The sequence below is a fragment of the Bubalus kerabau genome, chromosome 7, assembly GCF_029407905.1.
Source record: "Bubalus kerabau isolate K-KA32 ecotype Philippines breed swamp buffalo chromosome 7, PCC_UOA_SB_1v2, whole genome shotgun sequence".
Classification (NCBI taxonomy): Eukaryota; Metazoa; Chordata; class Mammalia; order Artiodactyla; family Bovidae; genus Bubalus; species Bubalus kerabau.
In genome coordinates, this window is record NC_073630.1 from 35,341,081 (window position 1) to 35,369,042 (window position 27,962).

General features: G+C 39.5%; 1 protein-coding gene across 1 annotated transcript in view; it reads left to right on the plus strand.

The window, feature by feature from the left end:
* Positions 1–27,747, plus strand: part of UGT8 (UDP glycosyltransferase 8) — a 111,387-nt gene extending 83,640 nt beyond the window's left edge. Inside the window, exons 4-7 of the mRNA XM_055588028.1 lie at positions 7,516–7,658; positions 10,412–10,488; positions 23,149–23,368; positions 25,115–27,747. Coding sequence (XP_055444003.1) covers positions 7,516–7,658; positions 10,412–10,488; positions 23,149–23,368; positions 25,115–25,478 — 804 coding nt within the window. The 3' untranslated portion in view covers positions 25,479–27,747. The remainder of the gene's footprint in view (positions 1–7,515; positions 7,659–10,411; positions 10,489–23,148; positions 23,369–25,114) is intronic.
* The last annotated feature ends 215 nt before the right edge of the window (positions 27,748–27,962 follow it).

A 27,962-nucleotide genomic window follows, 5' to 3' on the forward strand; every position in this document is an offset into this window, starting at 1 on the left:
CTTGCCCTGCCATCTAGTGGAGCAGCATAGATTCAGCGCTGGTCGTGCATTTGCCAAGGCGCTTCAGTCACGCCCAACTTCCTGTGACTCAGTGGACCTTAGCCCACCAGGCTCCTCCGTCCATGCATTCTCCAGGCAAGAATACTGGAGTGGGTTGCCACTTCTTCTTCCAGGGGATCTTCCTGACCCAAGGATTAAACCTGAGTCTCCTACATCTCCTGCGTTGGCAGCGGGATTCTTGACCGCTAGTGCCACCTGGGAAGCCGCCGCTGCTGCTGCTGCTAAGTCGCTTCAGTCGTCTATGTGCAACCCCAGAGACGGCAGCCCACCAGGCTCCCCCATCCCTGGGATTCTCCAGGCAAGAACACTGGAGTGGGTTGCCATTTCCTTCTCCAATGCATAAAAGTGAAAAGTGAAAGTGAAGTCACTCAGTTGTGTCCGACTCTTAGCGACCCCATGGATTGCAGCCTAACAGGCTCCTCCATCCATGGGATTTTCCAAGCAAGAGTACTGGAGTGGGGTGCCATTGCCTTCTCTGCACAAGCCATGAGGCATGGCCAAAAAAATAAAAAAAAAAAAGAATTTAGAAATTGACTGAGAGGGTGACATTTTAAATAAACGAGACTAAGATGAAATACCTAGAAGTGTTGAAAAGGCTGGATATTTAGTTTAAATGGATCCCAGTCTCATTCTTTCCTCAAAAAAAGAAAAAAATGTCCAGATGAGGAAAGGCTAAAAATTAAAGAAACAATATAAAATGAAGTAGAACTATTTAAAAGATAATCTTAAAGTGGGAAATGTTTGCTAAGTAATTTGAGAATAAACTCAGAGACCACTTAGGAAAAGGCATTTATCCTTCTGGCCAAAAAAAAAAAAAAAAAATAGTTGACAGAAAATTATAAAGCAACAATACTTAAAGGGAAATGCCACATTCAGTTCTGAAGTTAAAGTGAATCAGGTTGATACTGCATTGACAGCATCTGATAGAGTTCTATACAGACTGCTGGAGAACGAGAGAGGAAAACCATTTGAATTTGTGTTTCCCTGATCATCCGTCTGGGGCTAAATAGCTTCTGTGTTATGCTGTCTGCTTTTCTTCTGTGAAATAGGTGTTTTCTCAAGTTGTTTGGTGTGGGGGTGTTCCTCATTATTTGTTGTAAGTATTTTTTAAAATTTTTCATTCTGTTTTGAAGTATAGCCAGTTAACAAAGTTGTGATAGCTTCAGGTGTACAGCAGAGGGGCTCAGCCGTATGTATACACATGTCATTTGCCCCCAGACTCCCTCCTACCCCGGCTGCCGCATAACACTGGCAGAGTTCCCTGTACCGCACAGTGGGTTCTTGTGGGTTACCCATTTCCTCATTATTTTGTTCTATGTATTAATTCTTTATTTTGTGTGTTACAAATACTCTGCATCAACTTATGGTTCTGTTGCTTTTTATTGAGAAAACGTCTTCCATTCTGTAGATGTTTATTGTTCTGTGGTCGTATCTGTCAGTCTTTTCTTTATGACTTCTGGGGTATGTGACTGGCTCAGGAAGGTCTTCCCCACCCAAATGCAATAAAATTATCTTTGGGGTTTTTCCAAGTACTTCATCTGTTTTAATTTAGTTTAACTGTTTAATCCTTCTCTGATTTGTGCTAGCGGAAGGATCTAGCTCACTCTTTTTTCTGAACCCTTGGCTGGAGGCCTCATTTCTGTGCTGATAAAGATGCTGACTTCCTATCCGCAAGGCGGTCCATCTTGTCTGCCACCTCATGGCTCTCTCTGCTCCTAATACTGAAGACATGCATTGTGATGCTCCTAGATTCTACAGTGCATTTTAATACCTTGAAGCGTAAACTCTTGTTTTTTCAAAAGTTTTTTGGCCTTTCTTATACATTTTCTTTTCTAGATAAATTGTAGGCTCAGATTTTTAAGTCCTGTAACAGTCCTTTTGGAATGTAGGCTGAGGATGCATTCAACTAAATTTTATAAAAAATCAGCATCTTAATAACATTGATGTTTCCTTCCCAGCCCATGTTACATCTCTCCATTTGAATAGATTTTCCTTTTAGTTCTTCAGTAAAGTTGTCTTGTTTTCTTTCTGTGGATCTTGTATATTTTATTAATAAGTTCACTCTAACTCTTAAATGTGTATTATCTTTGTTGATATCTTGAGGTTTTTTTTGCAGTCCAATTTTTTAAGTTAGTGTTTGCCACAGGGCAGGGGGATTCTAAAGTATCTATAATTTTAATAATGGTAAGTTTCTGGAATTGGGAGAATTTTTTTTACATTAATTACATTTATTATGAAGGGTGGAGAGCGCTTTGTGAAGAACTGTTATTAAAACAATTTACACTTTATAACCAATGGGATCTTAAATTCTAGAAGATACAGTACGTGTGCATAGAATTGAGATGCTGCCTGGCCTCCTAGCTCTTTGGCAACCTAAGCACACCTTTCAGTGAAGTTTCAGTTCCAGAGTCTTCATCATGAGTTAAGCAAATTCTAGACCCCCTCGGCATCTAGCTCCTGCATCTACTCATGTTACCTGAGGGTCGCTGAACCAGTCAAACCCCAAACCCAGCCGCTTCTGTGTACTTGTAGGACATCAGGCACACCAAACCTTTTCTGAATGTACGCGACAGATTGGAGATCTTGGGGAGGGGTTCCATCCCCTCGTGGCCAGGTGGCTCCTGACCCTCCCTCTCTCTACCCCAGTCTCTCACTCTCCTCTTCTGCCTCCAGATCAGGACAGAGAGTTGGGAAATCACCTTGGGCCTCAGTCCCCACATTAAGCCAAGTGCAGTGCATATACGTGCTAAATCGCTTCAGTTGGGTCCGACTCTTTGCAATCCCATGGACTGTAGTCGGCCAGGCTCCTCTGTCCATGGGATTCTCCAAGCAAGAATACTGGAGTAGGTTGCCACGCCCTCCTCCAGGGGATCCTCCTGACCCAGGGATTGAACCTGTGTCTCTTATGTTTCCTGTTTTGACAAGAGTGTTCTGTACCACTAATGCCACCTGGAAATCGCAAGCCAAATGTGGTATTACCTTCTAAAAATGCTGAGTATTTCCCCTGGAGGGAGTGAACCATAATGAATAAAAGTTTTTCTAGTCCGTTACATACCAATAAAGACAATATACTTGAATATATTCTGCTTATGGCTAATGACTATGATAGGAAAAGCTGGAAAAATAGGTTTATGATTTCACTGTGTATCAAGCAAAGCAGAGAACAACTGAAGAAGTATCTGTAATTCTATATGTATCCATAGAGTCAGCTGAAATATAAAGATGTTCTAAGTTCTTGCGAGACAAAAATTAAATAATGTTATTCCCATCAGTTTAGTTGCTCAGTTGTGTCCATCTTTTTGCAACCCCATGGACTGCAGCATGCCTGGCTTCCCTGTCCGTCACGAACTCCTGGAGATTGTTCAAACTCATGTCCATTGAGTCGGTAATGTCATCCAACCATCCCATCCTCTGTTGTCCCCTTCTTTTCCTGCCTTCAATCTTTCCCAGCATCAGGGTCTTTTCCAAAGAGTCAGTTCTTCGCATCAGGTGGCCAAAGTATTGGAATTTCAGCTTCAGCATCAGTCCTTCCAATGAATATTCAGGACTGATTTCCTTTAGGATTGACAGGTTGGATCTCCTTGCAGTCCAAGGAACTCTCAAGAGTCTTCTCCAACACCACAGTTCAAAAGCATCAATTCTTCCACACTCAGCTTTCTTTATAGTCCAACACTCACATCCATACATGACTGCTGGAAAAACCTAGATGGACTAGACGGACCTTTGTTGGCAAATTAATGTCTCTTTTTAACATGCTCTCTAGGTTGGTCATAGCTTTTCTTTAAAGGAGCAAGTGTCTTTTAATTTCATGGCTGCAGTCACCATCTGCAGTGATTTTGGAGCCCCCCAAAATAAAGTCTGTCACTGTTTCCATTGTTTCACCATCTATTTGCCACGAAGTGATGAGACTGGATGCCATGATCTTAGTTTTCTGAATGTTGAGTTTTAAGCCAACTTTTTCACTCTCCTCTTCCACTTTCATCAAGAGGTTCTTTAATTCCTCTTTGCTTTCTGCCATAAGGATGGTGTCATCTGTGTATCAGAAGTTCTTGATATTTCTCCTGGAAATCTTGATTTCAGCTTGTGCTTCATCCAGTTTGGCATTTCACATGATGTACTCCGCATATAAGTTAAATAAGCAGAGTGACAATATACAGCCTTGACGTACTCCTTTCTAGTTCTAACTGTTACTTCTTTACCTGCATACAGGTTTCTCAGGAGACAGGTAAGGTGTTCTGGTAGTCCCACCTCTTTAAGAATTTTCCACAGTTTGTTGTGATCCGCCAATTTGTTGTTTGATCTACAGTCAAAGGCTTTGGTGTAGTCAATATGTAGATATTTTTCTGTAACTCTCTTGCTTTTTCTATGATCTAACAGATATTGACAATTTGATCTCTGGTTCCTCTGGCTTTTCTAAATCCAGTGTGAATATCTGGAAGTTCACGGTTCATGTACTGTTGAAGCCTGGCTTGGAGAATTTTGAACATTATTTTGCTAGTGTGTGAGATGAGTGAATTCCATGGACAGAGGAGCCTGGTGGGTACAGTACATGGGGTCACAAAGAGTTGGACACGACTGAGTGACTAACACTTCACCTAATCATTCTTTGGCATTGCCTTTCTTTGGGATTGGAATGAAAACTGACCTTTTGCAGTCCTGTGGCCACTGCTGAGTTTTCCAAATTTGCTGGAATATTGAGTGCAGCGCTTTCATAGCATCATCTTTTAGGATTTGAAATAGCTCAACTGGAGTTCCTTCACTTCCACTATCTTTGTTCATAGTTATCACACCATTGTGTGATATCTGGGTCATGAAGATCTTTTTTGTATAGCTCTTCTGTGTATTCTTGCCACCTCTTCTTAATACCTCCTGTTTCTGTTGGGTCCATACCATTTCTGTCCTTTATTGAACCCATCTTTGCATGAAGTGTTCCCTGGGTATCTCTAATTTTCTTGAAGAGATCTCTAGTCTTCCCCATTCTATTGTTTTCCTCTATTTTTATGCATTGTTTTTCCTATAAGGTTTAGTATTTTTGAATGTAAACATTTTGTAAATAGCAGTGGCCCTGAAATTTTTCACTTTAGAGAATTGGATGCTGCTGCTGCTGCTAAGTCACTTCAGTTGTGTCCCACTCTGTGCGACCCCATAGACGGCAGCTCACCAGGCTCCCCTGTCCCTGGGATTCTCCAGGCAAGAACACTGGAGTGGGTTGCCATTTCCTTCTCCAATGCATGAAAGTGAAAAGTGAAAGTGAAGTCGTTCAGTCGTGTCCGACTCTTAGCAACCCCATGGACTGCAGCCTACCAGGCTCTCCGTCCATGGGATTTTCCAGGCAAGAGTACTGGAGTGGGGTGCCATTGCCTTCTCTGAGAGAATTGGATAGTTGGTGATAAATTATTTGAAGACAAACCATAGGGAGAAACCACCACATATATTCAGATCATTCTACTGTGCTATGTTTATATCTGTTCTAAGTACACCTAGCTTAAGACTGTATATAAAATGAAAATTCTGAATCAGTTTGTTGTGTTTCTCACTTTGAATCTTCAAATTTCACTGTTAAGTTTTTAGCACATGTGATATTCTTGATAAATGTGGTAGCAAATATGTTAAAAGCGTTAATCTACAGTTGATATATTCTATTTCTTTTATATATTCATTAGTAAGTAGAGTTTCCTGGAAAATGAGGTATTTTGATAAGATTTTCTTCCATCCCAAATAATGATAGCCTATTTTACTCACTCAGTAGCTGGAAGGATGTACTTCCTTTCCATCTTCATTCTTGGTCATATAATGACACTATTTACTAATTCATTTGGGGCATAAAATGTAGTCCCCTCTTCCCTGCTAAGAAAAAGTGTAATAGAGCCAGTTAACACAGATCTCATTAAGTGAGAGGTGAGAAAGACAGCAGAGAAAATCAAGACATAAAGAGGCCTAATATTCCATATAATACTTCGTATTGAGCTGCATGGTGATGCCATTGTGATGGTACTCCATACTGTACTTCTTACCTCTCGGCTGCAGCTCAGTTATGCCAGAAAGTGGTGTGCCATGAAAAAGCACAGACAACACAGTCGTCTCAATAACTTCTTCATCCTGAACCAGAGACCTCCCAGGTCTGCAAGCCGTAACTGAGACAGCTCACTCTGCCTGATGTGATGACAACGTGGGACTGTCCCCTGTTTCCATGACTGTAATAGGGCATAGGTATTGCCAGTGGACAGTATATTTGTTTTCCTTACAGTAGAATTATGTGTTCTTCAAAGCACTGTGGCTTTATGAATTTTCACATGGGAAACTGAAGCTCAGTGCCTTTGACGAAAGACTTAGTCAGAGGGATGAGTTACCATGAAAACAAGCTGGTGCTTACAGAATGAAACGCTGCCAGGTTCGTGTTCCTTGAAACAAACTGCTTTCATCTTTAGCACAAGTCAGTGATACTGGCAGAAGGGTGTTAATGTGTCTTCCTATGAAATGAGTAATTCCTGCAGTTTGACAGTTTCTTTAGTTAGTATCAGATTTGCTATGGCCCTGTATCTATTAGCTGTAGATGGACATGTTTGAGAATTTAGTGTTTTTCCACACAATGAGGGAAAGCTTCTGCTCGGAGGTTTCCAGAACCCTGGGATGCCTCTCTATACAGTACATATGATTTCTGTTCTGTGTGAGTAGAAGTTGAAGAAATAGTTAGAGAAACAGTAAAACTTGTTAGGCCTATGGTTCTGTGCCCCTATCAGCTAATTCCTTCTCTTTCTCAGTCATATAATACAGTACGCTTCTCAGAAATGCTTAGACCAAGATAAAATCAGCCTCAGTTCAGATCAGTTCAGTTCAGTTGCTCAGTTGTGTCCGACTCTTTGCGACCCCATGGACTGCACCACGCCAGGTTTCCCTATCTGTCACCAGCTCCTGGAGCTTGCTCAAACTCATGTACATCGAGTCGGTGTTGCCATCCACCCATCTCATCCTCTGTCATCCCCTTCTTCTCCTGCCTTCAATCTTACCCAAGTTTTCCAATGAGTCAGCTGTTTGCATCAGGTGGCCCAGAGTATTGGAGCTTCTCCCTGGGTGGGTGTTGCGGTAGTAGTTTTTATTTTTGTCATATGTCTAATCTTTCAGGCATATCCTCATACAGATTTATCTCTAGCCATGTTTTAAATATAAGTTTCAATTTTTTTTTACTTCTGTCTGAGATCTTAGGCCATTAATTACTGATATTTTGTTGTTGTTTATTAATCTTACCAAATTAACTATCTGTTCTCCTTATTTTAGTTAGCATCAGCAGGTGAAATATTTGAAAGAAAAGCATTTAAAGGGAAATATTATATCCTCTTCAGGTTCTGATTGTTTAAGAAAATTATCTGAGTGCTTTTTAAAAACAGAGCTGTGATGACACTGGTTATAAACTATATTACTCCTTCATAAAATTAACTGCCATGTTTTGAATTGCAGGATCTCCAAAGGTGGGTAAATGGTGCTAATGAGCATGGCTTTGTCCTGGTGTCTTTTGGAGCTGGCGTGAAGTATCTGTCAGAAGACATTGCTACCAAACTGGCCGGAGCTCTGGGGAGATTGCCCCAAAAAGTGATTTGGAGGTAAAGTAATAATATAGATTGTTTCTTCACCACTGATTTTGTGTATCCTCTTGCTTAGTCCGCAGGTGTAAATAACCACAACACACTGATACCCTGGCAACATTAGCAGGATGCCCTGACTTTTCATTTTGTTTCTTAATGTGTTGAAATGTAGGGATTAATTTATATAATACTCTTTAATATATAAATTAACATATTAATTTATATTATTAATATATAATATTAAATATAAATTAATTTATATAATTATAATTTATATAAATTATAAAATAATTTATATTTATAATATAAATATAATAATTACATAATACCCTTTAATATATATTAAATGTTAATATATAAAATTTGCATAATTTATATAATGCTTTCATTTTGTTTCTTAATATGTTAAAATCTAGGGATTAATTTATACAATACTCTGTGATGGAGAGCGGAGAAGGCAATGGCACCCCACTCCAGCACTTTTGCCTAGAAAATCCCATGGATGGAGGAGCCTGGTGGGCTGCAGTCTATGGGGTCGCTAAGAGTCAGACAAGACTGAGCGACTTCACTTTCACTTTTCACTTTCATGCATTGGAGAAGGAAATGGCAACCCACTCCAGTGTTCTTGCCTGGAGAATCCCAGGGACGGGGGAGCCTGGTGGGCTGCCGTCTATGGGGTTGCACAGAGTTGGACACGACTGAAGCAACTTAGCAGCAGCAGCAGCAGTGATGGAGAGAGACATCTAGTCTATAGCATAAAAAGAAGATACAGTGCATAGTGATGTGTCCTTGTTGATGTGCATTTTTATGTTACTCTCACTTTTGTTGTTGTTCAGTTGCTCAGTCATGTCCAACTCTCTGCGACCCCATGGACCCTTCTGTTATTTATGATCATTTAAAAATGTATAGTTGCGTGCATTTCTGTGTGTGTGGGTTAGTTGCTCAGTTGTGTCCAACTCTTTGCACCCCCATGGACTGCAGTCCACAAGGCTCCCTGTCCATAGGATTGTCCAGACAAGAATAGTGGAGTGGGTTGCCATTCTTTTCTTCAAAGGATCTTCCTGACCCAGGGATGGAACCCAGGTCTCCTGCATTGCAGGCAGATACTGTCTGAGCCACCAGAGAAGCCATTTCTATATATTGCTTCAAATTAGTGTTGGAATGAGATTAAAAACTGATAGATGAATGATTAAATAGAAAAAATGTTTCATGGAAGCTTTGGGCTCCCACTTTGTTTATAAATGCTTTTGATTCCTTTCATCCCAGACACCAGGCCTTTAAAAAGACAGTGACTTGCCAGTTAGTGCTGGTCAAAACAGACCCCCCTTCTTTTGGGAGGCATGGCCAACGTGTCTGTCTCTCAAATTTTTTTTTTAATTATTTACCTATTTTTATTTTTGGTTTCACTGGGTCTTCATTGCTGTTCTCCGGCATTCTCTAGTTGCAGCAAGCAGCGGCAACTCTTTGTTGCGATGTTCGGGCTTCTCATTGTGGGGGCTTCTGTTTTTGGGGAGCACCCATGGGTTCTAGGGCACACGGGATTCAGTAGTTGTGGCACTTGGGCTCAGTACATGTGGCTCCCGGGCTCGAGAGAAGAGGCTCAGCAGTTGTGGCGAACGGGCTTAGTTGTGCCATGGCATGTAGAGTCTTCCTGGACCAGGGATTGAACCCATGTCCCCAACACTGGCAAGAGGATTCTTAATCTGCTGTACCACTGGGGCAGTCCGGTCTCTGGAATTTCTAACCCAGTGTCTAAACTTGGCCCTGAGCACTTATTTAGTACGTATTTATTTAGTACCTGCCCCCACCATTGAGTGTTAGGGATATGGAGGTGAACAAGGTCAGCCCCACAGTGTCGAGCCTTTACAAGTATGCTGTAAGGAATATGGTTTTCTGCCTTGTACAGACTGTGGGAGAATTAGTTCCCACTTCTGGTGCAGCTCGGTTGGGAAAGAATCTGCCTGCAATGTGGGAGACCCGGGTTCAATCCCTGGGTCAGGAAGATCCCCTGGAGAAGGGCATGGCAACCCACTCCACTATTCTTGCTTGGAGAATCCCATGGACAGAGGCTACAATCAATGGGGTTAGAAAGAGTTGATACGACTGAGGGGCTAACACTTTTCCTTTTCTCTCAGCTAAGCTATGAAGTGGATGTTGGATTTCCTGTGTGAGGCTTAACCCAGAAAGTGCCCCTTCTGTTAATTGTCTGGGCTGGTTTGTATCAGCCTATTTCAGGCTCTTGCCTTTCTCTCAATTGATGAGCACTTTATGGTTTGTGTTTCAAAGACCCAGGCGGGAAACAGCCTGCATCTTTACCCCACAGTACCATCCCTGGGGCTCAGTCGGAGAGGAGTACTTCCTGCTTTCTCCTAGTTCTCGAGCCTTTCCTCGGGTTCTGGGTGTCCAGATGGGAAGTGGGGACTGCCCACTGGTGGTCCTCCCTGCCTTCCTCTCTCACCTTCTGGATGCTGGTAGAAAGTTGACTTTCTAGCAGAGGTTCATGTGATTGCTATTTTCCTCAGCTCTGTGAGAAGCGCTGAAGGAACATGGATCTCAATATAATCCAGAATGTTTCATATTTGTCCCTCAATCAGTGAAAATGTGAAAAAGTAACTAAAATTTTTGTTGTTATTGAAGCATGGCTTCTCTCTTAAGAATATCAACAAAAGATCATGTAACGTTTATTTTAAACCTGAAAGTTTAACCAGACAGTTCATACCAAGAGTCAACTTTGATTCTTTGAAAGATTCATTGTCTGGTGTACATTTCAGATTTTCTGGAACCAAACCAAAGAATCTGGGAAACAACACCAGGCTCATAGAATGGTTACCACAAAATGACCTGCTTGGTAAGTCAATGACCCATGGGTGTATTTGGCTTTTTTATTTTAATTGTGTAAATGTGAATTTTACACTTGAGTGGCTTATATAGTATATGTGTGGTTTATAATAGAATCATTATATTATCTTGAGTGCTAAGTCCTAGATTTCAGATCAAGTCAGATCTTCAGTTATTGGCAAATCATTTTAAAGCATAATCATTTAGGCCTAAAATGGTTAGACCAGTCACAAATTTTGATTTTCTGAAAAATATACATAAAACTGCATAAACTAGTAGGAGTAAAGCTATACCTAGTTAGACTGATCAGCTAAAAGTAGTCAAATTAAAAACAGTGAAAATTTAGATTTGTATTATACTTTTACTATAGCTGTATCTAAGAAACCAGAGAAAGTTGAAGTTACTCATTTGTTTGAAACCACAGTCAAGCAGAAAGCCAAAAAACAGTCAATTTGTTTCAACTTTATTTGAATTGTCTGACTAAATTTACCCCTAAATCACTGGGAAATTTTTAATACTTTATTTCTTTCAATTTATTTATTTATTGGGGTTCTGATTCTCAACTCAAAATTAAAATGCAAATTATATGCATATCAAGATTTGAATATAAACAATTTAATTCTCTTTGATGAGCAGACATAGTAAAATGTAAGTTGCTTTATTCATTAAATCTCTAGGAAAACATAATGCCATGTTATCCTTTAAGATATTACTTCCTAAGGAAGTTATAAAAATGTTATTGATTTTGGCATTATCAACTCATTTATTTGTTCAATAGTACTAATCTTAACAGATTATGTGAAAGTAGGTGAAAGTTATATTCTTAAAAATAGACTTTTGGAGAGTATCTTTTAGAAGCTAAATGGACCCTCTAAAACCATGCAAATTGAATTTTGTAACTATTACAAATAGTTGTGAAAAGAAGAGAAGTGAAAAGCAAAAGAGAAAAGGAAAAATATAAGCATCTGAATGCAGAGTTCCAAAGAATAGCAAGAAGAGATAAGAAAGCCTTCCTCAGCGATCAATGCAAAGAAATAGAGGAAAACAACAGAATGGGAAAGACTACAGATCTCTTCAAGAAAATTAGAGATACCAAGGGAACATTTCATGCAAAGATGGGCTCGATAAAGGACAGAAATGATATGGACCTAACAGAAGCAGAAGATATTAAGAAGAGGTGGCAGGAATACATAGAAGAACTGTACAAAAAAGATCTTCATGACCCAGATAATCACGATGGTGTGATCATTCACCTAGAGCCAGACATGCTGGAATGTGAAGTCAAGTGGGCCTTAGAAAGCATCACTACAAACAAAGCTAGTGGAGGTGATGGAATTCCAGTTGAGCTATTTCAAATCCTGAAAGATGATCCTGTGAAAGTGCTGCACTCAATATGCCAGGAAATTTGGAAAACTCAGCAGTGGCCACAGCACTGGAAAAGGTCAGTTTTCATTCCAATCCCAAAGAAAGGCAATGCCAAAGAATGCTCAAACTACCACACAATTGCACTCATTTCACACGCTAGTAAAGTAATGCTCAAAATTCTCCAAGCCAGGCTTCAGCAATACGTGAACTGTGAACTTCCAGATGTTCAAGCTGGTTTTAGAAAAGGCAGAGGAACCAGAGATCAAATTGCCAACATCCACTGGATCATTGAAAAAGCAAGAGAGTTCCAGAAAAACATCTATTTCTGCTTCATTGACTATGCCAAAGCCTTTGACTATATGGATCACAATAAACTGGAAAATTCTGAAAGAGATGGGAATACCAGATCACCTGACCTCCCTCTTGAAAAACCTATATGCAGGTCAGAAAGTAACAGTTAGAACTGGACATGGAACAACAGACTGGTTCCAAATAGGAAAAGGAATACGTCAAGGCTGTATATTGTCACCCTGCTTGTTTAACTTATATGCAGAGTACATCACGAGAAATGTTGGGCTGAAAGAAGCACAAGCTGGAATCAAGATTGCCAGGAGAAATATCAATAACCTCAGATATGGAGATGACACCACCCTTATGGCAGAAAGTGAAGAGGAACTAAAAAGCCTCTTGATGAAAGTGAAAGTGGAGAGTGAAAAAGTTGGCTTAAAGCTCAACATTCAGAAAACGAAGATCATGGCATCTGGTCCCATCACTTCATGGGAAATAGATGGGGAAACAGTGGAAACAGTTTCAGACTTTATTTTGGGGGCTCCAAAATCACTGCAGATGGTGACATGAAATTAAAAGACGCTTACTCCTTGGAAGAAAAATTATGAGCAAACTGGATAGCATATTGAAAAGCAGAGACATTACTTTGCCAACAAAGGTCCGTCTAATCAAGGCTATGGTTTTTCCAGTGGTCATGTATGGATGTGAGTTGGACTATGAAGAAAGCTGAGCACCAAAGAATTGATGCTTTTGAACTGTGGTGTTGGAGAAGACTCTTGAGAGTCCCTTGGACTGCAAGGAGATCCAACCAGTTCATTCTAAAGGAGATCAGTCCTGGGTGTTCTTTGGAAGGAATGATGCTAAAGCTGAAACTCCAGTACTTTGGCCACGTCATGCGAAGTGTTGACTCATTGGAAAAGACTCTGATGCTGGGAGGGATTGGGGGCAGGAGGAGAATGGGACGACAGAGGATGAGATGGCTGGATGGCATCACCGACTCGATGGACGTGAGTCTGAGTGAACTCTGGGAGTTGGTGATGGATAGAGAGGCCTGGCGTGCTCTGATTCATGGGGTCGCAAAGAGTTGGACATGACTGAGTGAGTGAACTAAACTGAACTGAACTATAAAACAGTAAATATAAATAATTCCTTTTCATCTAGTTTTTTATAAACATTATTCTATAAATTATAAAATTATAAAAATTATGGAAAAAAAGGCAATTACCTTTTTTGATATTTGCATTTTTTCGTTTCTTATCTTTACTGTTATGATGTCAGATGCCGTAGAAAGTAGGAAGGAAGCAGGAAATTTAAATATCTCCGCATCTTGACTCTCAGCCATCTCACTGCAACAGCAGACACTGCTATCTGGGATCATCGGAATTGGTTTCATGCCATTTTTTTCTCATAGGCTATACAGCAGGGTGTAGCTGCTCCCAGAGGGCCTCCCAATTTCACAGCTCCTCCAGGTTCCTCAGAATCTCAGCTCTCCGCCTTTATTGAGATTAGCATCCTTTTCAACTCCAGCCATGACCTCTGTGGATCCTCTATTGGTTTCTGACTTTGTTCAGAAGATTCCTCCAGGAACAGAAGCAGGAACCAAATCAGTGTCCCCTCCTCTCTCAGTGCACTCCCCTTGCTCTCCACACACCAATCCTCTTTACTTTTTCACAGCTGGCCTTGCTGGTGGTCAGGTTTCACTCGAAGAAAAAGAGTTCTGCTGAAAAGAAAGTTTGAAATCCACTGCGAGGGCAGATTCCTTAGTTGGGCTGAGTTGAGAGGCCCCTTGTGGGTCAGGGCAAGAGACACAGTGACCAGCCTGCTAGATGTTGGGGGTGGAGAGTCCTGGGGCCCCACTGAGACCTAGGTTCATACGTGACGTGTGTTTATTTTAAATGCTCGAGGGGGAGGAGCTAAGATGGCAGAGGAATAGGACGGGAAGACCACTTTCTCCCCCACAAAGTCATCAAAAGAACATTTAAACGCCGAGTAAATTCCACAAAACAACTTCTGAATGCCAGCAGAGGACATCAGGCACCCAGAAAAGCAAGCCATTGTCTTCGAAAGGAGGTAGGAAAAAATATAAAAGACAAAATGAGACAAAAGATGGAGGGATGGAGCTCCGTCTCGGGAAGGGAGTCTTAAAAAGAGAGAAGTTTCCAAACGCCAGGAAACACTCTCACTGCTGAGTCTGTGCCAAGCCTTGGAAGCACAGAGGGCAACATAACAGGGAGGAAAAATAAATAAACAATTAAAACCCACAGATTAGGAGCCCAGTGATAACTCCCCCAGCAGAGAAGCAGCGCAGATGCCTGCGCCCCCCAGCAAGCGGAGGCTGGGCAGGGAGGCGCTGCACCGGCTGCATCTCTTAGAGAAAGGATCTGGCCTGAATGCCCCGAGCGCTATCTGAGCGAACTAATTTGGGCTAGCAAACCAGACTGTGGGATAACTACCACGCGAAAAGCCAGCCCTAACCTAAGATACCGTCAGACCCACGCACGGAACAAAGGACTGAACAGAGATAGCCGGCTGCAGACCATCCCCCTCCGGTGACAGGCAGCCAGAGCCGGAATGCAGCAATCGCAGCCCCAGAGAGACATTATCTACAAAACTGTAAGCAGGCTTCTTTGCTAACTAAGACTTCTTGGGGTTCTGGACAGTCAACATCCGCCTGAGAAGGTGCGCTGGTGGTACACCCAGAAAACCCAGCGGTGGGGAGGCAATAAGTCGCAGCAGCCGCGCTTGCCAAACACCTCATCACCTGAGCTGCTCGGACCTGGGAAGGGCACAAAATGCAGGCCCAACTGAGTCTGCGCCTCTTAGGACTACCTGAGTGCTTGAACCTGAGCGGCTTAGACCTGGGAGGTGCAAGCAGCCCAGGGCCAGCCACGGTTGGTTCCCTGCGGAGCAACCTAGAGCCTGAGCAGTGTGGGCAGGGAGGCTACACGTGCCGTGAGCGGGGGCAGGCCCAGTGTGGCTGAGGCACTGCGAGCACACGCCTGTGTTATTTGTTTGCAGCGTCCCTCCCTCCCTACAGCGCTACTGAACAAGTGAGCCTAAAAAAAAAAAAAAAAAAGTGTCCACCACTGCCCCCTTTGTATCAGGGCGGAAATCAGACACTGAAGAGACCAGCAAACAGAAGAAGCTATAACAGAGGGAACCGCCTTGGAAGCGACAGGCAATAGATTAAAACCCTGTTGCTAGTACCGACTACATAGGAAGGGGCCTATAGATCTTGAGAAATATAAGCCAGACCAAGGAACTAGCCAAAAATGAACTGACCCCACAATACCCACAACACCACCAGAGAAAGTCCTAGATATATTTTTACTATTTTTACAATCATTCATTCTTTTTTTTTATTTAAAAAAAAATTTTAAGTCCTCTATTACTCCTTTAATTTTCACTCTTATAACCTACTATTACTTTGAAAAAAAAAAAGACCCTATTTTTTTTAAAAGCAAAATTCATATATATATTTTTTATAATTTTTGTGACCTTGTTTTTTTTTTTTTCTTTTTCTCTTTCTTTTTTTTTTCTTCTTTTCTTTAACATTGTATTTTTGAAACTCCAAACTCTACTCTAGATTTTTAATTTTAGCTTTTTGGCATTTGTTATCAGTTTTGTACCTATATTTTTTTTTATAATTTTTGTGATTTTTTTTTTCTCTCTTTCTTTCTCTTCTTCTTTTCTTTAACATTGTATTTCTGAAATTCCAAACTCTAGATTTTTAACTTTTGCTTTTTGGTATTTGTTATCAATTTTGTACCTATATTTTCTTTATAAATTTTGTGACTTTGTTTTTGTTTGTTTGTTTGTTTTTTCTCTTTCTTTTTTTTCTTCTTTTCTTTAACATTGTATTTTTGAAATTCCAAACTCTAGATTTTTAACTTTTGTTTTTTGGTATTTGTTATCAATTTTGTACCTATATTTTCTTTATAATTTTTGTGACTTTGTTTTTGTTTGTTTGTTTTTTCTCTTTCTTTTTCTTCTTCTTTTCTTTAACATTGTATTTTTGAAATTCCAAACTCTACTCTAGATTTTTAATTTTTGCTTTTAGGTATTTGTTACCAATTTTGTACCTTTAAGAACCCAATCTTCAGTACCCATTTTTTACTTGGGAGCGAGATTACTGGCTTGACTGCTCTCACCCACTTTGGACTCTCCTTTTCCTCCACCAGGTCGCCTGTGTCTCTTCCCTAACCCCTCTCTACTCTACCCAACTCTGTGAATTTCTGTGTGTTTCAGACAGTGAAGAACACTTAGGGAACTGATTACTGGCTGGATCTGTCTCCTTTTCATTCCCCCCTTTTATCCTCCTGGCCACCTCTGTCTCCTTCCTCCTTCTTCTCTTCTCTATATAACTCCCTGAACATCTCTGAGCAGTCCAGTTGTGGAGTGCACATAAGGAAGTGATTACTGGCTAGCCCACTCTCTCCTCTATTGATTCCACCTCATCTCATTCGGGTCACCTCTAAATCCCTCCTCCCTCTTCTCTTCTCCATGTAACGCTGTGAACCTCTCTGGGGGACCCTCATGGTGGAGAAATTTTTCATCTTTAACCTAGATGTTTTATCAATGGTGCTGTATAGAAGGAGAAGTTTTGAGACTACTGTAAAAATAAGACCTATAACTGGAAGCAGGAGGCTTAAGTCCAAACCCTGACTCCAGGGAACTCCTGACTCCAGGGAACATTAATTGACAGGTGCTCATCAAACGCCTCCATACCTACACTGAAACCAAGCACCACACAAGGGCCAACAAGTTCCAGGGCAAGACATACCAAGCAAATTCTCCAGCAACACAGGAACAGCCCTGAGCTCCAATACACAGGCTGCCCAAAGTTACTCCAAAACCATAGACATCTCATAACTCATTACTGGACACTTCATTGCACTCCAGAGCGAAGAAATCCAGCTCCACCCACCAGAACACCGACACAAGCTTCCCTAACCAAGAAACCTTGACAAGCCACCTGTACAAACCCACACACAGCAAGGAAACACCACAATAAAGAGAACTCCACAAACTGCCAGAATACAGAAAGGACACCCCAAACTCAGCAATTTAAACAAGATAAAGAGACAGAGGAATACCCAGCAGGTAAAGGAAGAGGATAAATGCCCACCAAACCAAACAAAAGAGGAAGAGATAGGGAATCTACCTGATAAAGAATTCCGAATAATGATAGTTAAATTGATCCAAAATCTTGAAATCAAAATGGAATCACAGATAAATAGCCTGGAGACAAGGATTGAGAAGATACAAGAAAGGTTTAACAAAGACCTAGAAGAAATAAAAAAGAGTCAATATATAATGAATAATGCAATAAATGAGATCAAAAACACTCTGGAGGCAACAAATAGTAGAATAACAGAGGCAGAAGATAGGATTAGTGAATTAGAAGATAGAATGGTAGACATAAATGAGTCAGAGAGGAAAAAAGAAAAATGAATTAAAAGAAATGAGGACAATCTCAGAGACCTCCAGGACAATATTAAACGCTACAACATTCCAATCATAGGAGTCCCAGAAGAAGAAGACAAAAAGAAAGACCATGAGAAAATACTTGAGGAGATAATAGTTGAAAATTTCCCTAAAATGGGGAAGGAAATAATCACTCAAGTCCAAGAAACCCAGAGAGTCCCAAACAGGATAAATCCAAGGCAAAACACCCCAAGACACACATTAATCAAATTAACAAAGATCAAGCACAAAGAACAAATTTTAAAAGCAGCAAGGGAAGAACAACAAATAACACACAAGGGGATTCCCATAGGATAACAGCTGATCTTTCAATAGAAACTCTTCAAGCCAGGAGGGAATGGCAAGACATACTTAAAGTGATGAAAGAAAATAACCTACAGCCCAGATTATTGTACCCAGAAAGGATCTCATTCAAATATGAAGGAGAAATCAAAAGCTTTACAGACAAGCAAAAGCTGAGAGAATTCAGCACCACCAAACCAGCTCTCCAACAAATACTAAAGGATATTCTCTAGACAGGAAACACAAAAAGGGTGTATAAATTCGAACCTAAAACAATAAAGTAAATGGCAGCAGGATCATACTTATCAATAATTACCTTAAACATAAATGGGTTGAATGCCCCAACCAAAAGACAAAGACTGGCTGAATGGGTACAAAAATAAGACCCCCACATATGTTGTCTACAAGAGACCCACCTCAAAACAGGGGACACATACAGACTGAAAGTGAAGGGCTGGAAAAAGATTTTCCATGCAAATAGGGACCAAAAGAAAGCAGGAGTAGCAGTACTCATATCAGATAAAATAGACTTTAAAACAAAGGCTGTGAAAAGAAGGTCACTACATAATGATGAAAGGATCAATCCAAGAAGAAGATATAACAATTATAAATATATATGCACCCAACATAGGAGCACCGCAATATGTAAGACAAATGCTAACAAGTATGAAAGGAGAAATTAACAATAACACAATAATAGTGGGAGACTTTAATACCCCACACACACCTATGGATAGATCAACTAAACAGAAAATTAACAAGGAAACACAAACTTTAAACAATACAAAAGAACAGTTAGACCTAATTGATATCTATAGGACATTTCATCCCCAAAAAATGAATTTCACCATTTTCTCAAGCGCACACAGAACCTTCTCAGGATAGATCACATCCTGGGCCATAAATCTAGCCTTGGTAAATTCAAAAAAATTGAAATCATTCCAAGCATCTTTTCTGACCACAATGCAGTAAGATTAGATCTCAATTACAGGAGAAAAACTATTAAAAATTGCAACATATGGAGGCTGAACAACACGCTGCTGAATAACCAATCACAGAAGAAATCAAAAAAGAAATCAAAATTTGCATAGACGAATGAAAATGAAAACACAACAACCCAAAACCTGTGGGACACTTTAAAAGCAGTCTTAAGGGGAAAGTTCATAGCAATACAGGCATACCTAAAGAAACAAGAAAAAAGTCAAATAAATAACCTAACTCTACACCTAAAGTAACTAGAAAAGGAAGAAATGAAGAACCCCAGGGGTAGTAGAAGGAAAGAAATCTTAAAAATTAGGGCAGAAATAAATGCAAAAGAAACAGAAGAGACCATAACAAAAATCAACAAAGCCAAAAGCTGGTTCTTTGAAAGGATAAATAAAATTGACAAACCATTAGCCAGACTCATCAAAAAACAATGGGAGAAAAATCAAATCAATAAAATTAGAAATGAAAATGGAGAGATCACAACAAACAACACAGAAATACAAAGGATCATGAGACTACTATCAGAAATTATATGCCAATAAAATGGACAATGTGGAAGAAATGGACAAATTCTTAGAAAAGTACAACTTTCCAAAACTCGACCAGGAAGAAATAGAAAATCTTAACAGACCCATCACAAGCACGGAAATTGAAACTGTAATCAAAAATCTTCCAGCAAACAAAAGCCCAGGTCCAGATGGCTTCATAGCTGAATTCTACCAAAAATTTAGAGAGGAGCCAACACCTATCCTGCTCAAACTCTTCCAGAAAATTGCAGAGGAAGGGAAACTTCCAAACTCATTCTATGAGGCCACCATCACCCTAATACCAAAACCTGACAAAGATGCCACAAAAAAAGGAAACTACAGGCCAATATCACTGATGAACATAGATGCAAAAATCCTTAACAAAATTCTAGCAATCGGAATCCAACAACACATTAAAAAGATCATACACCATGAACAAGTGGGCTTTATCCAAGGGATGCAAGGATTCTTCAATATCCGCAAATCAATCAATGTAATATACCACATTAACAAATTGAAAAATAAAAACCATATGATTATCTCAATAGATGCAGAGAAAGCCTTTGACAAAATTCAACATCCATTTATGATAAAAACTCTCCAGAAAGCAGGAATAGAAGGAACATACCTCAACATAATAAAAGCTATATATGACAAACCCACAGCAAACATTATCCTCAATGGTGAAAAATTGAAAGCATTTCCTCTAAAGTCAGGAACAAGACAAGGGTGCCCACTTTCACCATTACTATTCAACATAGTTTTGGAAGTTTTGGCCACAGCAATCAGAGCAGAAAAAGAAATAAAAGGAATCCAAATTGGAAAAGAAGAAGTAAAACTCTCACTATTTGCAGATGACATGATCCTCTACATAGAAAACCCTAAAGACTCCACCAGAAAATTACTAGAACTAATCAACGAATATAGTAAAGTTGCAGGATATAAAATCAACACACAGAAATCCCTTGCATTCCTATACACTAATAATGAGAAAACAGAAAGAGAAATTAAGGAAACAATTCCATTCACCATTGCAACGGAAAGAATAAAATACTTAGGAATATATCTACCTAAAGAAACTAAAGACCTATATATAGAAAACTATAAAACACTGGTGAAAGAAATCAAAGAGGACACTAACAGATGGAGAAATATACCATGTTCATGGATTGGAAGAATCAATATAGTGAAAATGAGTATACTACCCAAAGCAATTTATAGATTCAATGCAATCCCTATCAAGCTACCAACAGTATTCTTCACAGAGCTAGAACAAATAATTTCACAATTTGTATGGAAATACAAAAGAACCTCGAATAGCCAAAGCAATCTTGAGAAAGAAGAATGGAACTGGAGGAATCAACCTACCTGACTTCAGGCTCTACTACAAAGCCACAGTCATCAAGACAGTATGGTACTGGCACAAAGACAGAAATATAGATCAATGGAACAAAATAGAAAGCCCAGAGATAAATCCATGCACATATGGACACCTTATCTTTGACAAAGGAGCCAAGAATATATACAATGGATTAAAGACAATCTCTTTAACAAGTGGTGAGGGGAAAACTGGTCAACCACTTGTAAAAAATGAAACTAGAACACTTTCTAACACCATACACAAAAATTAACTCAAAATGGATTAAAGATCTAAATGTAAGACCAGAAAATATAAAACTCCTAGAGAAGAACATAGGCAAAACACTCTTCGACATACATCACAGCAGGATCCTCTATGACCCACCTCCCAGAATATTGGAAATAAAAGCAAAAATAAACAAATGGGACCTAATTAAACTTAAAAGCTTCTGCACAACAAAGGAAATTATAAGCAAGGTGAAAAGACAGCCTTCAGAATGGGAGAAAATAATAGCAAATGAAGCAACTGACAACTAATCTCAAAAATATACAAGCAACTCCTACAGCTCAATTCCAGAAAAATAAATGACCCAATCAAAAAATGGGCCAAAGAACTAAATAGACAGTTCTCCAAAGAAGACATATAGATGGCTAACAAACACATGAAAAGATGCTCAACATCACTCATTATCAGAGAAATGCAAATCAAAACCACTATGAGGTACCATTTCACGCCAGTCAGAATGGCTGCAATCCAAAAGTCTGCAAGCAATAAATGCTGGAGAGGGTGAGGAGAAAAGGGAACCCTCTTACACTGTTGGTGGGAATGCAAACTAGTACAGCCACTATGGAGAAGAGTGTGGAGATTCCTTAAAAAACTGGAAATAGAACTGCCTTATGATCCAGCAATCCCACTGCTGGGCATACACACTGAGGAAACCAGAAGGGAAAGAGACACGTGTACCCCAATGTTCATCGCAGCACTGTTTATAATAGCTAGGACATGGAAGCAACCTAAATGTCCATCAGCAGATGAATGGATAAGAAAGCAGTGGTACGTATATACAATGGAGTATTACTCAGCCATTAAAAAGAATGCATTTGAATCAGTTCTAATGAGGTGGATGAAACTGGAGCCTATTACACAGAGTGAAGTAAGCCAGAAAGAAAAACACCAATACAGTATACTAACGCATATATATGGAATTTAGAAAGATGGTAACAATAACCCTGTATACGAGACAGCAAAAGAGACACTGATGTATAGAACAGTCTTTTGGACTCTGTGGGAGAGGAAGAGGGTGGGATAATTTGAGAGAATGGCATTGAAATATGTATAATATCATATATGAAACGAGTCACCAGTCCAGGTTCAATGCAGGATACAGGATGCTTCGGTCTGGTGCACTGGGATGACCCAGAGGGATGGTATGGGGAGGGAGGAGGGAGGAGGGTTCAGAATGGGGAACACATGTATACCTGTGGTGGATTCATTTCGATATTTGGCAAAACCAATACAATATTGTAAAGTTAAAAAATAAAATTAAAAAAACTCGTGTTTTTGCAAGCTGTAATTTCTGGCCATCTAACACCCATCTCAAGTGCCATGTTTTTTTGTCTTACGTTTTTTATGCAAGTCTCTCTGCTCACAAGGAGATCTGGAGTTTGAAATACCTCACTAACTTTGATAAATTATCTCTTTTATCTCCAAGACAACCAGATGTTACATGATGTCCTATCTCTTAGAACTAATTTTTGTATTTACCTGTCCCTGCTTGTTTTTATTCCTAAAATGTAGAATTGGACCCTAAGATTGAGAAGTGCAGATGGTACAGACATGACTTGAATGTTGTGAATTCTGAGCACTGTGCAATGTTCCTCCTTGAATCAGCACAGAAACGTTTCTTGGACATCTGGAGTCCAGCCTCACATTTTTACCTTTTTTTACAGAGTGTGTTTGACTTTAATATAGATAAATGTTTAAGTAGCCAGAAGTGGGTGTCTGTGTTTAGTAGAATGTGGTTATACTCTGGTATTTTTGGTCATTCCTTGCTTTCATTCACCTCTTATTAATTACTGGCTATTTGAATGCAGTTGGTATTTGTGTTTTGGGAGAAGATATTTTAATATACTTAAAACTATAAATGTTAACTACTGAAAATGGCTTTTAATTGATATATACACATCTGATAATTATGCTTATAATAAACATTGTAATTGGCGCAGAGTAGGAATCAGTGAAACTGTGTCTTTAAAAATCTTATATCTGAAATGCATGTTTATTATAATGTCAACTCTTAAGAAATTTCTGGAAAACATCTTCCTAGAATAGTAGACAATATTCTAAGTGGTTTTCTTTTTTAATCCTTCTTTAGGGCATTCCAATATTAAAGCCTTCCTGAGCCATGGTGGTTTGAATAGTATTTTTGAAACTATGTATCATGGTGTGCCTGTGGTGGGAATCCCACTCTTTGGAGACCATTATGATACTATGATCCGGGTACAGGCAAAAGGCATGGGGATACTGCTGGAATGGAAGACAGTGACTGAAGGAGAGCTGTATGAAGCGCTAGTGAAAGTTATCAATAACCCCAGGTAAGGTTTCAACTGCTATTAAAGCAGGCGAACTGTGTTTAGCACAGCATATTGTCAATAGCTGATAATTGCCAGTAGGTCGTCAATAAACTAAATATAGACATATCCTTTAGATTCCTGTGTGTAATGCCTTGTGCATGCTTCTGTCACTTGAAAAATAAAAATCGCAATCATTTGGCCAGCCATGTATGACCTTGAATAATATTCCACCACTGTTTGCCAAACTGGGGAAGAAACCACCATGGGAACCTTTGGGTCCCTAGAGTTTGTCAATTTTTGTGTCCTTTACATCACTTTAATGCTCACAAAACTTTATATCACCATTTTCCTTATTTCTGTTATAGAGAGGAGGCACTTAAAACTCAGAGAGCTTAAGTAATACACCCCTAGTTATACAGCTTTGGAGCAGGGACTTGAACCAAGATGGTCTGATTTCAAAACAGGTGTTCTTGATACTGCCGGGCGCTGGGTTTCCCTAGCACTGGGCATCAATGAAATGCCAAGATATATTTACTCAGGTGAATGACTTGGTCAGAATCTTTTATCTTGTTTCTTAAATTCTTGATGTGTCTTGAGTTAACCCAGTTCACAACTGAGCCTCCAACGGTCGGGAGCTGGCCTGCATAGTTTTGAAACAAAGTAGGTTTTCCCATTTTTATGCAACATTTAATTGATCCTGCATTTCAAGTGGCATTAATGTCTGGAAATGTGTGAGCTTTTCCTAGTATGAGCTTTTCCTCTTAATACCCAGGATATATAGCATAACACTGGATTGAGAAATATTGCCATATTCTAAGAACACACAATAAAGAAAAACTCTTTCATATAAAATAATGTTTCTTTTATGTAAAAGACTGGATTCAAGTGCCCTGGGGTTCTTTATGCTGCCATATGTGGGCTCAGAGGCAGCCTTTATGCACTGACCCCTTAGAGGATCTAGGGTCTTGGTTGTAATTCTTGGCACTTGGAGCAATATGTTCGATCATCCAAGGTGTCAGAGTAGGGGACCCCTTCGTCTGTGTTCTATGGCTTTCCTTTTAAAACTGTGCTCAGATGCTCAGTCGTGTCCAACTCTTTGCAACCCCATGGACTTAGCCCACCCAGCTCCTCTGTCCATGGTATTCTTCAGGCAAGAATACTGGAGTGGATTGCCATTTCCTTCTTCAGGGGATCTTCCCGACCCAGGGATGGAACCCATGTGTCTTGTGTCTACCTGCTTTAGCAGGCATATTCCTTACCACTAGCACCATCTGGGAAGTCCTTTAAAAGTATCAGTTCAGTTCAATCGCTCAGTCGTGTCCAACTATTTGTGACGTCATGGACTGCAGCACACCAGGCTTCCCTGCCAATCACCAACTCCCGCAGCCTGCTCAAACTCATGTTCATCGAGTTGGTGATGCCATCCAACCATCTCATCCTCTGCATCCCCTTCTCCTCCTGCCTTCAGTTTTGCCCAGCATCAGGGTCTTTTTCCAATGAGTCAGTTCTTTGCATCAGGTGGCCAAAGTATTGGAGTACATCAAGGCTTTAAAAGTATCAGATCAGATCAGTCGCTCAGTCGTGTCCGACTCTTTGCGACCCCATGAATCGCAGCACGCCAGGCCTCCCTGTCTGTCACCAACTCCCGGAGTTCACTCAGACTCCTGTCCATCAAGTCAGTGATGCCATCCAGCCATAAGTATAGTGTTTTTCAAAATGTGATGTTCTTGTGGAAAATGACATGTGTGCCTTGCCTCCACTCTGTAGCTACCGTCAGAGGGCTCAGAAGCTTTCAGAAATCCACAAGGATCAACCTGGTCACCCCGTCAACCGGACTGTCTATTGGATCGATTACATTCTCCGTCACGATGGAGCCCATCACCTACGTGCCGCAGTCCATCAGATCTCTTTCTGTCAGTATTTTCTACTGGATATTGTCTTCGTGCTTTTGCTTGGTGCTGCCTTGTTTTACTTCCTCTTGTCATGGGTGACAAAATTTATCTGCAGAAGAATCAGAAGTCTGTGGTCAAGCAATAAGCACAGCACAGTGAATGGACATTACCATAATGGAATCCTCAATGGCAAGTATAAAAGAAATGGCCACATTAAACACGAAAAGAAGGTGAAATGAGCCAACAGCCCACCTGGTAGTAACAAATCTATCCAGTCATTGAATTTTTATTGCTACAAGTTAGTCTAACAACTACTAAATTAAAAACATCAGTAAACAATTCTAACACTCCCTTTTCTGATCTTATTAATGAAATTCTGTGGAATTAAGATGGCTGTAAAAAGCACAAACCTAAAATGCAAAAATGTATTTTATTCAAATACTGATACAGCAGGTAGTTTTGGCACTGGACCTTTTAGAAGCCTTAATTATTTAAATCAATTAAGTGACTGTGTCAGACTTTAGTTTTAAGTCTTGATATATGTGTGTCCTAGACGAGGAATGGTTTATTTTCTCTTAGAAAGGTTTGTCTGTGTGTGTATGTGTGTATGTCTACGTGTGTGTATGTTTCCTAAATGAGAGACTTTTAGCCAGCTGCTTGTTATATTTGTTGACGGTACAACACATCTAAAAATGAAATATAAAGTTAGGATCCAAATGTTTCTCTTCTAGAACTTAATATATGGGAACTCAGAAACAGTACCACAAAAGAACACTTTTTTTCCTTAAAAGTGAATGCAGAGGAAGAAAATGCAAAAGATAAATGGCACCTGTTTTTGTACTTTGGGGTTTTTAAATTTGTTTTCTTTTTTTTTTTAACAACTGGATTCTTCTGAGGGGGGGTGGAACGTACAATTAAGTAAATGTATGAATTAGTTGTCATAGTTTATTTTTATTTCCCCCCCTACCAATAATTTGCCTCTGGGAGAATTTTATAGTTTTTTTCTATTTCATTTTAAGGAATAACATTATCTTAGCTATATAATTCAGACAAAGCAACAAAGCTCTAATTTTTGTTCAAAGTACTGAAGACTACTGCTTATATAGCATCTTTAAACAGGGCTGTTGTTTGATGACTTTTCTGTAATGTAATTTTTGAATGTTCAGATGTGATATTTCCAAAGTTTTAACTAAAAAACCACCTTCTTCATCCCCTTTTGGTGTCTGGGCCACACAATCTCTTATATAGGTGCCAACACTTAATTCTTTTCATTGGATCTTTTGCTTTTCTCCATATTGGTACCTGCTTTGTCTGAGAGGTTTGAGATCTGGTTACCAAATCAAACTTTCCATGACATACAGAAATGACAGAGAAATTGTACCACTTGTTTGTGAAAATGAGTTCCCACTTCCTCGTCACTCCCTTCACCTCACTTCAGTCTGCTCTGACTCTTCGATCCGTTGTGGCTGACGTGGGACAGTGACAGTATTCATTTGAGAATGGGGTGCAAGTCACAGACATCATAAAATCAGGACCTCCCCACTGAACCATATACTCACTGGCACCTAGGAGTTCATTCCATGTCATTCTGTTTACTTAGCATTTGCACTACACATGTTGAGTGTATGCTTTATTTATTTGTAGTTCGAAATCTTATGTCTGACAGCTGAAAGTAGAAAACTACAGCATTTTTACCTAACGACTTTCACTAACATGGGAAGAGTTGTGAAAATTCTAGAATGCTGTAAATCCTTGTCATACACTATGACATACGACTTCATCACACTCCCACCAGGAGCCACTCTCCTGTACTTAGAAATAATGTCACAAGTAGTTTTCTAATGTACAATGCAGGCAAATATATTGCTCTCTGAATACTTGAAGAAATGGTATTACATATATAAGCCTATTAGTTCTACCTTTTCACAATCTTGTAATATTGCTGTTAAAGGGAAAGAAGACGCAGGCAATGAGTGGTGGGATGGCAACAGGAATTAGAGTGTATGACTGAGCTGATTTTGCTTTTTTGGAATTGGATGAAGTTGACAGTAGGCATTCACTGGATGATTAAGCATAAGTTAATCTCCACTGTGATAAGAACTTAAACAATAAACATGATTTAAAAATAGAGAAATGTTGTTGGAATAAAATTTTTATTCAGATTTTATTTCACAATATTATGTATATCCATTATAAACGTGTTTCTGAGACAGGTCTCCCATCTTTTATATGTGTATATGAGTGTGAAAACAGTGTGTTACATGTGAGAATGTTTTTTTTTTTATTATTATTAAACAGAGGGGTTTACCTTACAAATACATCAACATGGATCATAAAATTGTCCCATAATTAAGAATGTTAAGTGTAGGTATTTACTGATCATTGTTGTTGTTGTTGTTGTTGTTGTTTTAGTAAGCTTATTGTTAGCCAGTTTTGGTAAATAGAGTGATTTTAAATTTTCCACACTTGGGCTAGATTCTCTAATAAAGTAAAGTTTTCATGAAGGTATTTATTCATTTATTTTTTTAAAAAAAACTTCTGCAAGTGTTTCTATAACTGGTCATCATCTTGTCAAATGCAAATAAGAATTAAGACATTAATCATTCTTTCTCTAGAGCCATAAGTTTCAATATCTCCCCACATAGATGTAGAAAGAGAGCTTGGATGTCCAGGATTGGAGGGAAGCAATGTTTGGGTTAAAGCAGTGGTATATGATTAAGCTT